The 12,276-nt window shown below is 59.1% G+C and overlaps 1 protein-coding gene and 1 long non-coding RNA gene across 7 annotated transcripts in view; one reads left to right on the top strand and one right to left on the bottom strand.

Annotated features, from left to right (window-relative positions):
- Window positions 690-4,766, bottom strand: LOC102169263. Of its 2 annotated transcripts, XR_311218.3 has the most exons (4): window positions 4,387-4,766; window positions 2,573-2,702; window positions 1,893-1,948; window positions 690-1,239 (listed from the first exon to the last, which is right to left on the bottom strand). It is a non-coding gene; the product is annotated as an uncharacterized LOC102169263 (long non-coding RNA). The 2 variants fall into 2 exon arrangements; XR_001297459.2 differs by lacking the exon at window positions 4,387-4,766 and having other exon boundaries at window positions 2,573-3,177.
- The window catches only part of LTBP3 (latent transforming growth factor beta binding protein 3), a 20,723-nt gene continuing 15,792 nt past the window's right edge, over window positions 7,346-12,276 (top strand). For 2 of the 5 annotated variants that reach the window (XM_018043213.1, XM_018043210.1), the window contains exons 1-5: window positions 7,351-8,163; window positions 10,959-11,279; window positions 11,428-11,630; window positions 11,803-11,908; window positions 12,101-12,193. In XM_018043213.1, the coding sequence (XP_017898702.1) occupies window positions 7,842-8,163; window positions 10,959-11,279; window positions 11,428-11,630; window positions 11,803-11,908; window positions 12,101-12,193 (1,045 nt within the window). In that variant the 5' untranslated portion in view covers window positions 7,351-7,841. Of the gene's footprint in view, window positions 8,164-10,958; window positions 11,280-11,427; window positions 11,631-11,802; window positions 11,909-12,100; window positions 12,194-12,276 lie in introns of all 5 variants that reach the window. The other 3 variants (XM_018043212.1, XM_018043211.1, XM_018043209.1) reach the window with 3 other exon arrangements.

Below are 12,276 nucleotides of genomic sequence, written 5' to 3'. Positions count from 1 at the left end.
AATTGGCCTGACATTTCTGGGAAACAAGAAAGGGCTAGATGATACAGTAATGAAACTAATAATACTCGGACTTTCCTGGTGGTCCAGGGATTAAGAATCCGCTTGCCAGTGCAGGGGACATGGATCTGATCCCTGGTCCAGGAAGATCCTGGGCTTCCCAGTGGCGCTAGTGGTAAAGAACTTGCCTGTCAACGCAGGAGAAGTAAGAGACGTGGGATCGATCCCTGGGTGGGGAAGATCCTCTGAAGGAGGGCATGGCAACCCATTCCATTCTTGCCTGGAGAATCCCACGGACAGAGGAACCTGGCAGGCTACAGTTCATGGAGTCGCACAGAGTCGGACACGACTGAAGTGACTTAGCACACATGCACACCAGGAAGATCCCACATGCTATGGGGCAACTAAGCTGGTGTAGCACAACTACTGAGCCCAAGCTCTAGAGCCCGTGCTCCACAACAAGAGAAGCCACCGCAGCGAGAAGTCCGCACACCACAAGGAGGAGCGGCTCCAGCTCACTGCAACTAGCAAAAGCCCAAGTGCAGCAATGAAGACCCAGCGCAGCAAAAAAGAAATAAATAATAAATTTAAAAATGTAAATATATATATAATTTAATTGAGTTAAGATGAATGAAATAGCCTAATAAAAAATAATAATACTCAGCTTTTGGTGTATTTTTTTTCAAACACAACAGAAACTTTATTTCCACAATCCATGTGAGATTTCTGAACCTGTGCCAAAGAGGCAAGACGAGACCTTTTCTCTCAGGCCTGTAACTGACATGTAAATAAACACAAATGCAAGTCCAACATACACACTGTTGACAAGTAACTCCTAGTCCCTCTTTTAGTACCATCATCACAGCAGGATGCTCCCGGTGTCAGCAGCCCCTCAGAGGAACTTTCGGTGTATTTTATCTTGTGGCCGGGCACTGCACTAAGAGCCTGAATTACCCTCCTTTAAGCCTCAGGACAGCGCTGTGAGTTTTGTCTTATCATCATCCCCAAAATGCAGATGGAAAAGCTGAAGCCTGGACAGGTTAAGAGATTTCTTCACAATCACCCTGCTGGGAGGTGGCAGGGCTGAGCCACCACCTAGGCCGTGCTTGTCTCCGGTCAGATTCTCACCGGCGGACTTTTCCTGGGTTCGGAAGGTGGAGACAAGGGGCGGGGCTGAAGATCCTCTGGCTGATCAAGGATGAAGACTGGTTCATTTCATTTTCCAGTCCCATCTCTCATGTTCTGCAACACCATGGGGACACATCAGAGGGATTCAGGGACGGCCACTCCACATCACTTGGAGAGAGATGCTTCAGGGCAGAACTGGCCCCTCCAGGCCTCTGAAACTTCCAACTATCACCTTTAGAACCTACCACCCCTAGAGCCGTTTCTTTCTTCAGAGCCTAGAAGCTTCCCAAAGACATTCAGAACTCAGGGAGGTGTCACAGAGCCTGACACACAGTCAGCCCTCTTTCAGAGGTATTCTCCCAGCTCCCACCTGCAGCCCATTTTGGACCCCAGTGTGTGCGCTCAGTTGCTTCAGTTGTGCCCAACTCTTTGGGACCCCATGGACTGCAGCCCACCAGGCTCCTCTGTCCATAGGATTTTCCCAGCAAGCCCATTTTGGACCCCAGGCCCAGATAATAATGAAAAGAGCTAACATAGGGACTTCCCTGGTGGTCCAGTAGTTGAAACTCCACGTTCCCAACACAGGGGTTCTGGGTTGGATTCCTAGTCAGGGAACTAGGTCCCACGTGCTACAAGTTTTCATGCCCAAATTGAAAAAGATCCCACATGCCGCAACTAAGACCTAGCGCAGCCAAATAGAAAAATGAATATCCTTTTAAAAAGATAGAAAGAAAAGAAAAAAGAGGTAATATATACTGAGAACTTACCGTGTGGCCAGCATCCACCAAGGGTTTCATGAATGTCAGCTGCTTTACTTCCTTGTCTGAAAATGAGGAAGGAGGCATAGAGAAGATGAAGAATTTTCCCAATGCTCATAGCAGGTATTCCAGAAAACTACCACTGTGGTATGCTGCCTTCTGAAACCTAACTTCCGTTACACAGGCTGGGGCCACCCCATCCAGCCAATGCCCCTAAGGAAGCATCAGGAACCCTAGGTTTGAGCCGTGGCATGTCCGACTCTTCGTGACTCTATGGACTGCAGCCCACCAGCCCGCTCTGTCCATGGGATTCTCCAGGGAAGAATACTGGAGTGGGTTGCCATACCCTCCTCCAGGGGATCTTCCCATCCCAGGGATCGAACTCGAACCCGCATCTCTTGTGTCTCCTGTATGGGCAGGCGGGTTCTTTACCACCAGTGCCACCTGGGAAGACCCAGTAATGTAACCTTGGCCAAGTCCCTGCCGTCTCTGGGCCTCAAGAACCCCTCTGCACAAAGGCGCCCTTCCCTGATGTTGCGGCAGACAGACCATTCCTCAGGCTGAAAGCCCCTTATTGCCCTCAGGGCCCCACCCTCCTATCTGTGGGACTCCTCTCCTTCCTCCTCCCAGGAACACCGTGTGGGTTTTGGATCAGGCCAGCCTATATTCAATCCCCATATCTTACTCACCAGATGAGCCAAGTCTAACTGTTACATCTTTCACAGCCTCGTGGTCTCAGTCCAGCCAATCAGTCAACAAACGTCAGTGCCCTCTGCGCACCAGGTCACGTGCTAGGAGCTGGAGGCGAGGCTATGTTTCCTGGGAGGGCGGTGAGATGGACAATAAGTAATCAAACCCATAGCGAAGAATGCTTCAGGCTGTGACGAGGACTAGCAGGAGATTAACATGGGATGTGACTCAAAGGGCTAGGGGTAGTTATTTTAGAGAAATGCCTTCTGGAGGCAAGAACTAGAGACAAGCAGGAGTAGGCCCAAGGGGAGGCACAGAGGACCTTGCAGGCCCATGAGCACAGGGAAGCTGCTGGAGGTCTTGTAAGCTGAGAAGGAGCATGGTTGGAATTAGGTTTCTGTTTTTGCTTTTGGCCACGCCTTGCACTGTGTAGGATCTTAGTTCCCTGACCAGGGATTAAACCCGACCTCCTGGGGTGGAAGCATGGAGTCTTCACCAGTGGGCTACGAGGGAAGCTCTCTGAAATCAGTTTATGTTTTGGCTGTGCTGTGTCTTCACTGCAGCGTGCGGGCTTCCCACTGCGGTGGCTTCTCCTGTGGAGCACGGGCTCTAACTGCGTGGGCTTCAGTAGTTGTGGCTCTCGGGCTCTAGAGCCCAGGCTCAATAATTGTGGCCCATGGGCTTAGTTGCTCAGCGGCACAAGGAATCTTCCCAGGCCACAGATCGAACCTGTATCCCCTGCATTGGGAGGTGGATCTTTTTTTTTTTTTTCCCCAGTCTGGATAAGATAGGAAGCTCACCAAGACTCCTCTGCCCATGGTATTTTTCAGGCAAGAATACTGGAGTATGGGCAGGTGGATGCTTAACCACTGGACCAGCAGGGAAGTCTTGGAATTAGGTTTTAAAAGGTGAGTCCAGTACCAGGTGGGGGAGGGATGGGACTGGGCAGCAATGGTGGTGTGGAGACCCGTTAGGTGGCCGGAGTGATCTGCACTGAGCACAGAGGTCATGGTCTCCTTGGGCTTACAGAACTTCCATCTGGGAGGCATGCTGGTAGGTTCCAAGAAGCTGGGCTGCCTGGGTGCGGTGACACAGGAGATGCAGACAGAAAAGGCGGACAAGCTACGGACACTCCCTGGTTGGGCCGTTGCAGTGAGCCCTGCGGATCCACTCTGCATCTGTGTCCGCCAGGACACACACCCCAAGGCCAACCCTGCCTGCCCTGTGCCCTCCCCAGCCCCCCTGCCCACAGGCTTCCTTTGGGGTTTGGCCCCTGGGAGGCGGGGCTGGACAGGAGGAATATGACTTTCGGAGTTCACTCCCTGCTGGCTGCAGGAGGACAGGTACTGCCGGTGTCCACAGAAAGCCAGGCCCCCCCACCCCCCACTTTAGCTCCAGCTTCTGCGGCTCCAGTTAATGTTCATGACCCAGGTGACGGTGCCCACCGCTTCCAGCTGGGCCCCTGATAAGCTTAAGTGAAAGTGAAAGTCACTCAGTCGTGTCCGACTCTTTGCGACCCCATGGACTATACAGTCCATGAAATTCTCCAGGACAGAATACTGGAGTGGGTAGCCTTTCCCTTCTCCAGTGGATCTTCCTGACCCAGGAATCAAACCGGGGTCTCCTGCACTGCAGGCAGATTCTTTACCAACTGAGCTATCAGGGAAGCCCTGATGAGCTTAAGGAGTCTGGTAATGACAGTAAGTAAATGTATGGCGCACTCACTGCATGCCAAGCGCGGGGCTGGGCGCTGGCCCTCGTGGCTCCCGGTCACTCAGCCCCCTCAGCGGTCCCAGAACAGAGGCTGCCTTACCTCCATCCTTCTGTCAGCAGCATTAGACACCCTTGGCCATGCTCTACTCCCAAAACATTTGCTTCTCTGGGCTCTCCGACATCACACTCCTGGTTTTCTTCCCTCAGCCTCTTCCAGCTGCTCCTCTGAGTCACTTCAGACTCTGCCTCCTCTCTCTGACCTGGGGGAGGAGACCTCCCTGGTTCTCCCTGACCCTCTTCTCCCCAGCAGACCCCCTCCTTTCCCCTGGCTGTAAATGCCCGTGTATGCTGAGGACACTGAGCCCGTGTCTCCAGGGCAGGCATCCTGGCTGAGCTCCACATATCTGGATTGAGACGTCTCCTGGATGACACAAGCATCTCAAACTCTCAGTCATGTCCAATCTCAAATGCTCAGTCATGTCCAACTCTTTGCAAGCCCATGGACTGTAGCCTACCAGGCTCCTCCATCCATGGGATTTTCCAGGCAAGAATACTGGAGCAGGTTGCCATTTCCTTCTCCAGGGGATCTTCCTGACTCAGGGATCGAACCCCGGTCTCCGCATTGCAGGCAGACGCTTTACCATCTGAGCCACCAGGGAGGCTCTATCTCAAACTCAGCAAGTTGCAAACAGAACCCACACTCCTTTGTGGGTCTCCCTCTCCCCTGCCGCATTCCTCACCTGCCTGGGGGGCTCAGGCAGACACCTGGGAAGCATTCACACCACCTGCCTCTCCGGTACCCTCCACTTCACCTAGTCTCTGGATTCCACCCCCAAACACATCTCCGCCACGTCCAGGTTGTATCGTCTCTCCTGGGAAGATAGCAAGAACACCCTTCTTGCTCTGATACAGTTCCACTGCAATGAAAATAAAACTCAGGACTCCTCACCATGGCCTCCCGCCTCTGCCTCCGGATGCTCTTTCTCTCTGCCTCCCCACCCTGTTGCTCCGCTGGCCCTGTCTCAGCTCCTGGAAGAAATGAATCTTTTTCCTACCCCCCACCCTGGTATGACAGTGTCAACTGTCCCCTCCGCAATTCCCCTCAATCCCTCAGGCCTCCTCCAGCCTTCCCCCCACGCTGGGCGGACCGCACACCCGTTAACTCCTGCTCCTCCTCCAGCTCCTGGCTTAAAAGTCCCTTTGTCAGAGGGGCTTCCTGGACTTCAGGTCTCACCACTGCTCTCGCTCCCAGCTCCCTCTTCTTCTCTGTCTTAGCACCGACCTCTGGCACAGCCTCAGTCAGGTGTGAATTGTCCTGTCGTATGTCTGTCTCCTCCAGGACAGAAGCTCCAGGAAAGCAGCGATTGGTTCTACCTGTTAACAAGTGCATGTTGGGGACCTCCCTGGTCCAGTTGTTAAGACTCCACGCTCCCAATCGCAGGGCCTGAGTTTGATCCCTGGTCAGGGAACTAGACCCCACATGCCGCAACTCGAAGTTTGCATGCTGCAACTAGGACCCAGCGAAGCCTAATTAATTAATTTTTAAAAAAGAGCATGTAAGAGGTTCCTTGTTTGTCAAATGACTGGATCCCCATTTTAGAGGTAAAAAAACAGGTTCAGAAAGATGAGGACTCTAACCCTAGTCTGTTTTTGCTGTGTTCCAAGGTGAGTCACACCTTACTGTAGGCAGAAGAGGGTCAGATGAGTATGAGGGAAAAATGACTGGAAAATGCTTAGCTCTGTGCCTGGCAGGTGGTGAGCGTCAGTACCGCTCCCGGCCTCAGTGTGTGACCCGAGAGCCCCCTGAGGGAGTGTGGGGGCTGTCTGTACTTCCACACTCTCCTATCTCCCCTGGGGACATGGGACTGCCCCCATCTTACTCCTCCAATACCTGTCAATCTGAACAGGGCCTGAGCCCACTGAGCAATTTGGGCAGGGGTCCATGAAAAAGTCTCCCTCAGTCACCCCAAATAAGCCCACCCTCAAAGTTAAAGCCATGAGCTCCTTACACAGGTGTACCTCAAGTCACGTACCTGAACCCCCTTTCCCTCAGACAGCAACCCCTGTTCCCCTCAGAGAGAGGGTATCACCCTGTCTTGGCTGTGACCCGCTCTGGAGGTACCCTGGTCCTACTCACCCCCTGCTGAGTTCTGTGAGTCAGAGACTGAATCGGGGGTCCCCCCTGGCCAGGCACCCGGTGATATGGCCTGGGCATCAGGCCACTGCAGCCCTCGAGGGCCTCCCTTCCAGACCAGTGGGCTGGCCTGGCTCCTCTCCAGCCCTGACCCAACTCAGGGCCCTTCCCCAGTCCCTGCCAGCCCCTGCCCTGGGGCCCGGCTGTGCCCCTCCCCAGCCCCAGGCCCTCAGGCATCACTCCCCTCCTCCCGGCTGTTAGCCTGGGAAGGGGGCCAGGCCCTGAGCTCAGACCTTGGCGATTCCAGAGTGTCTGAGGCCCAGAGCCAGCCCAGCCAGCCCGGCCAGACAAGGAGAAGGGGCGGGGGCAGGGTGGGCACCGGGAAGCCATTTACTGGGGGTTGGCAGGCAAGCTGGATTTCAAACTTTGTTCTATCTACTCTTCTTCAGGACCTCATGGACTTCTTCCTGGGACCCCACTGAGGGCCTGGTGAAGGGGTACCCCCTCCTTGAGTCTTAGTGGGCAGGGGTGGACCGGTACTCATGAGAAGTGACTGAGGGGTGGTGAGACCCTCGCATGTGCAGAGGAGGCTGGGCCAGGGCTGGGAGCCCTGGGTTCCAGCCCCACCTGGCCTCCTACCAGCCGCGCGACCCCCAGGCCCGGCCCATCTTCCTCCCCCAGCCTCGGTTTCCCACTTGGATGCTGCGGGGCGGAGGTGGGCGCGGGCCTCCCGGCCCCGCCCGGAGGAATCTGGCGGGGCGGCCAGCGGTCCCAGGTGAGGGTTCGCTGGAGCGGGCCCAGCGCGGCGGCGGCGGGTTCCGGCGGGGCGGGCATCTGGGGTGGGGACCGCCCCCCCCCCAGCCTCCACCCGCCCGCACACCCTCGCTCCCCCAGGCGGCAGCGACGACGCTTCAAACAGAAAAAAACTGTCTCCCTGGCCCGGGGCCAGCGTCCCAGCCCCCCTCGCCGCCGCCGCGCCGCGCTCCAGCCAGGGAAAACAACTGCTCACTTCTCCCTGCGTCCGCCCCGCGCGCTCCCTGCTTCCCGGCGGCCGCGGGAGCCCAGCCCGGCCGGGGGAGGCGCGGAGCGGGCCGGCCGCCCGGCCTTCCTCTCCCCTCGCTCCTCCTCTCCGCCTCAACTTGCTCCGGCCTCCTCGCTCCGGCCTCACGTTGGGGCCTCCGCAGGCCCCCGGCCCCAGCTCGTGGCTGGGCTCCTTCCCGGGGCAGTGGAAGTTTCTGGGCTCCCCGCGGTCCAGCCTCCATCTCTCTGCCTCTCACTGGGCCCGCGCCCGCGCTTCCTCCCATCCTGTCCCTCGCTGCCCTCTCTGCGCCTCTCCCGGGGCTCCCGGCTTGCTTATCCCCCTAGGGCGTCGGGACTATCGCCCCCGCCCGGGTGCGCCCCCCCGGGTCCTCCGGCCCCGGATGCCCGGGCCCCGTGGGGCTGCTGGCGGCCTGGCCCCTGAGATGCGCGGGGCAGGGGCGGCGGGGCTGCTGGCGCTGCTGCTGCTGCTGCTGCTGGGCCCGGGCGGCGGGGCCGAGGGGGGGCCTGCGGGCGAGAGGGGCGCTGGCGGGGGCGGGGCGCTGGCCCGCGAGCGCTTCAAGGTGGTCTTTGCGCCGGTGATCTGCAAGCGGACCTGTCTCAAGGGCCAGTGCCGGGACAGTTGTCAGAAGGGCTCCAACATGACGCTGATCGGAGAGAACGGCCACAGCACCGACACGCTCACGGGCTCCGGCTTCCGTGTGGGTGAGGGCCGGGGGCGCGGGCGGGGGGCGCGGGGAAGGCCAGCTCCCGGAGCCCACGTGGGAGACATGGCAGCGGAGGCCTTGTGACCCTGGCGACCGTGGGTTCAGAGAGCGGAACCGGAGGGCCGCGGGACCCAGGGGCTTCAGGGGCCTTGGGAGGCTGGAGTGCTGGGGCGGGAGTTGGGAGGGTTGTGTGGAAGCCTGGACTTCACAGCTTCGGGTTGGGGTTGAGGCCTAAGGTGTGGGGTCATGCTGGCGCCCTGGATGGCACAGGCTTCTAGGAAAGTGCTGGGTTCTGAGAGGGAGTCGAGGTCGACAGGCAGGGGCTTTTGCAGGGATGCCAGCTGGCGCAGGTCTCAGAGGAGGGTTAAGTATTCCCCCTAGAAACAGACTCGCTGGAAGAAACAGGAAAAGTCTTTTGAAAATGTCTTAAGTAGGGCCTGCCAGCAGTAGACACCTGCATTCCCTGGGAGGAGGAGCCAAGCTCAGGCTGGGAGTGAGGGAATTAGTTACTGGAGAGGTCTTAGAGGGGAGGGGCGTTGAGGCCTAACAAGTGGGGAGCAGGCCTGGAGGTAGGGGCTGGCTTGGGTCCTCGGTCTCTCCTTTTTCTGATGCTCCATCTGTGCTTCCCCCAGAAGCTTGAACAGTTCCACCTCAGAGTCTCCCTCCAGCCCCCCAAACCCTGAAAACTCCAAGGGGCCAGGCCTGGGGCTCAGCGCTCCTCCCACAGGGCCCTGTGGGCCAGGCTGGGGGAGGCGTCCCAACAGTAATTACCCTCCCGGACAGGGTAATTAGGCCAGGCCCACGATGGCACCGGCAAAACAGCCCCTCTTACACACTCCTATACTCACATAGCCACTACAGATCAGATGTGGCTCACGCTTCTCATAAGATGTGTGTGTGGGTCTGTGTGTGCACATGTGCTTGCACATGGCATACACGCAGGGGTATGCCCGGGCTTTGGGCTGGCACACTGGGCTCAAGTACAGGTTTCTCTGTGTTATCTTGGGTGCACGTCTGCAGTGACTTTGGGAGTGTTTATGTAAGCCTGTGTTGGTGTCAGAATGAGTCTGTGCATGTGTGTGTGTGATGAGATGACTGTGCATGTGAGCGTCCCTGGGCCTGGCCTCCCAAGCCCCCGGCCATCCTGCCCAGGCTGCTGTCTCCATCCGTGCTGCCCACATCCCTCAGGCTCGGTGCCCAGGCCACTGTGGGCGGGTGTCACCGGGAGGTCACCCTCACCGCTGTGGGTGACTCACTGGGAGGCAGGAAGGAGAGGATCCTGCCTCCTCCAGCCCAGGACACACCCCTTCTGCCCTGAGAGTCTGGCCCCCAGAGGCCAGGCAGGATGGGCTGGGCTGGGCTGGGCTGCTCGTAGCCAGGCCCTGGTGGCCTTGCATGTGGGCCATCCCTCTGAGGCCCTCCAGGTGTCCAGGGGGCAGCACCCCCACCTCCCCATCCTGGCAAGTGAGGGCAGTCCTGGGGGAGGGGCTAGAGAGGGGCTGGGCTTGGTGCACAAGCGCAGGTCCCCGAGGCTGGATTTCAGATGTGAGTGTGTGACAGACAGACAGACATCCCATCAGCTCCCTGAGTTCACTCCTTCATTCATTCCCCCAGCACCTCCTCTGGCACCCAGAGCTGAGGCAGAGGGTGGGTGGGATGTGAGGAAGGGCTCTCCTCCTGGGGGAGGGGCTGGAAGGATATGATGTGAATATGCACAGATGGGGACTAGGCTCTGAGTGGGCAGAAATGGCATGGGTCAAGGAAGGGAAGCAGAAGATGTGGCACGTCTGTAGGAAACAGGAGATGAGTCCTGGAGCGTAGGGTGCACATGGAAAGAGCAGATGGGGATGGGCCGAAAGAAGGTTCCTTCTGGGCCACCGAGAACAGGCAGGGAAGCTAGCTGGAGCAGGGCTGTGACTGTGCCGGAGCTTTGCCCGACTAAGTTTCTCTGGGGGTGCTTGGAATGTGGACAGGCAGGGGAGGGGCAGGGGACATGGGCAGGAGGGAAGATGGATTATGAGACATTACAGAGGCCGGAACTGGCTGGGGTGGGAGCAGGGGAGACTGGAGCCTCAAGGCTCAGTTATGAATGACTGGGCAGGCAGGGATCCCAGTGGTGGTCCAAGGCCAAGAAGAGGTGGGGAGGCAGAATGCTGATTTCTGACAGGGTCCCCTGGGTGGAGTTGCTTAAGAGAGGTCCCAGCAGAGTACAGCTCAAGTTGGCAGCGGTGAGGTGAGGGCCCTGGGACGGCTGAACAGAGGGAGGGAGAGCCCAGAGAGGGCTGAGTCAGGGGAAGGACTGGGGGGCAAGGAGGAGGCACCAGATAGAGACTGGGTGTCCAGGAAAGACCCAAGGGGAGGGAAAGGCTAGTCCATCACCATCATCATCAGCTGCTACTGCTTATTAAACACCCTCTGTGTACTAGGCACTGTGCAGAGTTTTGGACAGGCCTTGCTTCATTTAATAGATGGGACCGCCCTACAGATGAAGACACAGGCCTGGGAGGGGAAGTCAGTCGCTCAGGGTCACGCAGCTGGCACAGGGTCTCCTAGATAGTATGCAAGTTCAAGATGCCAGTGGCCCCTAGGGTATAAGGATGTTGGGGGACCTAGAGGGTAGCATGTGTGTGTATCTGATGTGTTACTAAGGCCAGCTTCCCAGGGAGGACAGAACCAGTGGGTGGCTTGGAAGTAGGGAGGAGAGGAGGGAAGAGACAGGATGTGGGTGAGGGACTGGGTTTGGGCGCTGGCCACAGGGGTCTGCCTGAGCCCTGACCCACCTCTCCTCCCTAGTGGTGTGCCCCCTGCCCTGTATGAACGGCGGCCAGTGCTCCTCGCGAAACCAGTGCCTGTGTCCCCCGGACTTCACGGGTCGCTTCTGCCAGGTGCCGGCTGGAGGAGCTGGCGGAGGCGCTGGCGGCTCAGGCCCTGGTCTTGGCCGGGCCGGGGCCCTGTCCACGGGCGCACTGGCTCCAGAGGGCGAGTCTGTGGCCAGCAAGCACGCCATGTACGCGGTCCAGGTGATCGCCGATCCGCCAGGGCCCGGGGAGGGGCCCCCTGCCCAGCATGCGACCTTTCTGGTGCCCCTCGGGCCAGGACAGATCTCAGCGGAAGGTACCAGGCTTTGGGCAGACCCCGGGAGGCCGAGGTGGGCGGGCACTGGAGGGGGTGGGCAGGACCCGGGCGGGGCCAGCCTTGGAGGAGCTCGCGCCGCCACCTGCGCTGCGGGGCAGCCCTGAAGCCGCCGTGCCCCGCCCCCCAGTGCAGGCCCCGCCCCCCGTGGTGAACGTGCGCGTCCACCACCCGCCCGAGGCCTCGGTCCAAGTGCACCGCATCGAAGGACCCAACGCCGAGGGCCCGGCCCCCTCCCAGCACCTGCTGCCGCACCCCAAGCCCCCGCATCCCCGGCCACCCACCCAGAAGCCCCTGGGCCGCTGCTTCCAGGACACGCTGCCCAAGCAGCCAGTGAGTGAACCCCAGACGCCTCTCAGGGCCGCCCTGTTCCAATCCACCGGGTTTGCTCAGAACTGGGGGGGTGTCCTGCAGGTTGAGTGGGGAGAGGAGGAAAAGGGCCCGAGGAGGGAGGCCAGGTGGGGGCTGGGCAGCCTGTCACCCCTGTCCACGCTCTTCTCCTTAGTGTGGCAGCAACCCCCTTCCGGGCCTCACCAAGCAGGAAGACTGCTGCGGGAGCATCGGCACCGCTTGGGGCCAGAGCAAGTGCCACAAGTGCCCCCAGCTGCAGTGTGAGTGCCCTGGCTCGATGAGATCTCTGCCCCTCCCCACGGGGCACACCCTCCAGCCCCTCCCAGCCCTGCAGCCTGAGCCTCTCACTTCCCACCCGGGTCCCCTCAGTACCCCACTCCCCCACCCAGTGCCGTCCCTTCCCTCTCTGCAGCCCCTGTGTCCTCTCCTGCCATGCTCTCCTCTCTCCACAGACACAGGGGTGCAGAAGCCAGGGCCTGTACGTGGGGAGATGGGCCCTGACTGCCCCCAGGGCTACAAGAGGCTCAACAGCACACACTGCCAGGGTATGGGCCATTTGTCACTGGGTGGGGGGGGAGGAGGCAGGGCTGGGGTAGAACCCTGAGGTTCCTGGAGCAGGTCGCTGTCA

Source organism: Capra hircus, chromosome 29 (assembly GCF_001704415.2).
Source record: "Capra hircus breed San Clemente chromosome 29, ASM170441v1, whole genome shotgun sequence".
Lineage (NCBI taxonomy): Eukaryota > Metazoa > Chordata > Mammalia > Artiodactyla > Bovidae > Capra > Capra hircus.
This window is presented reverse-complemented; position numbering and strand designations above follow the sequence as displayed.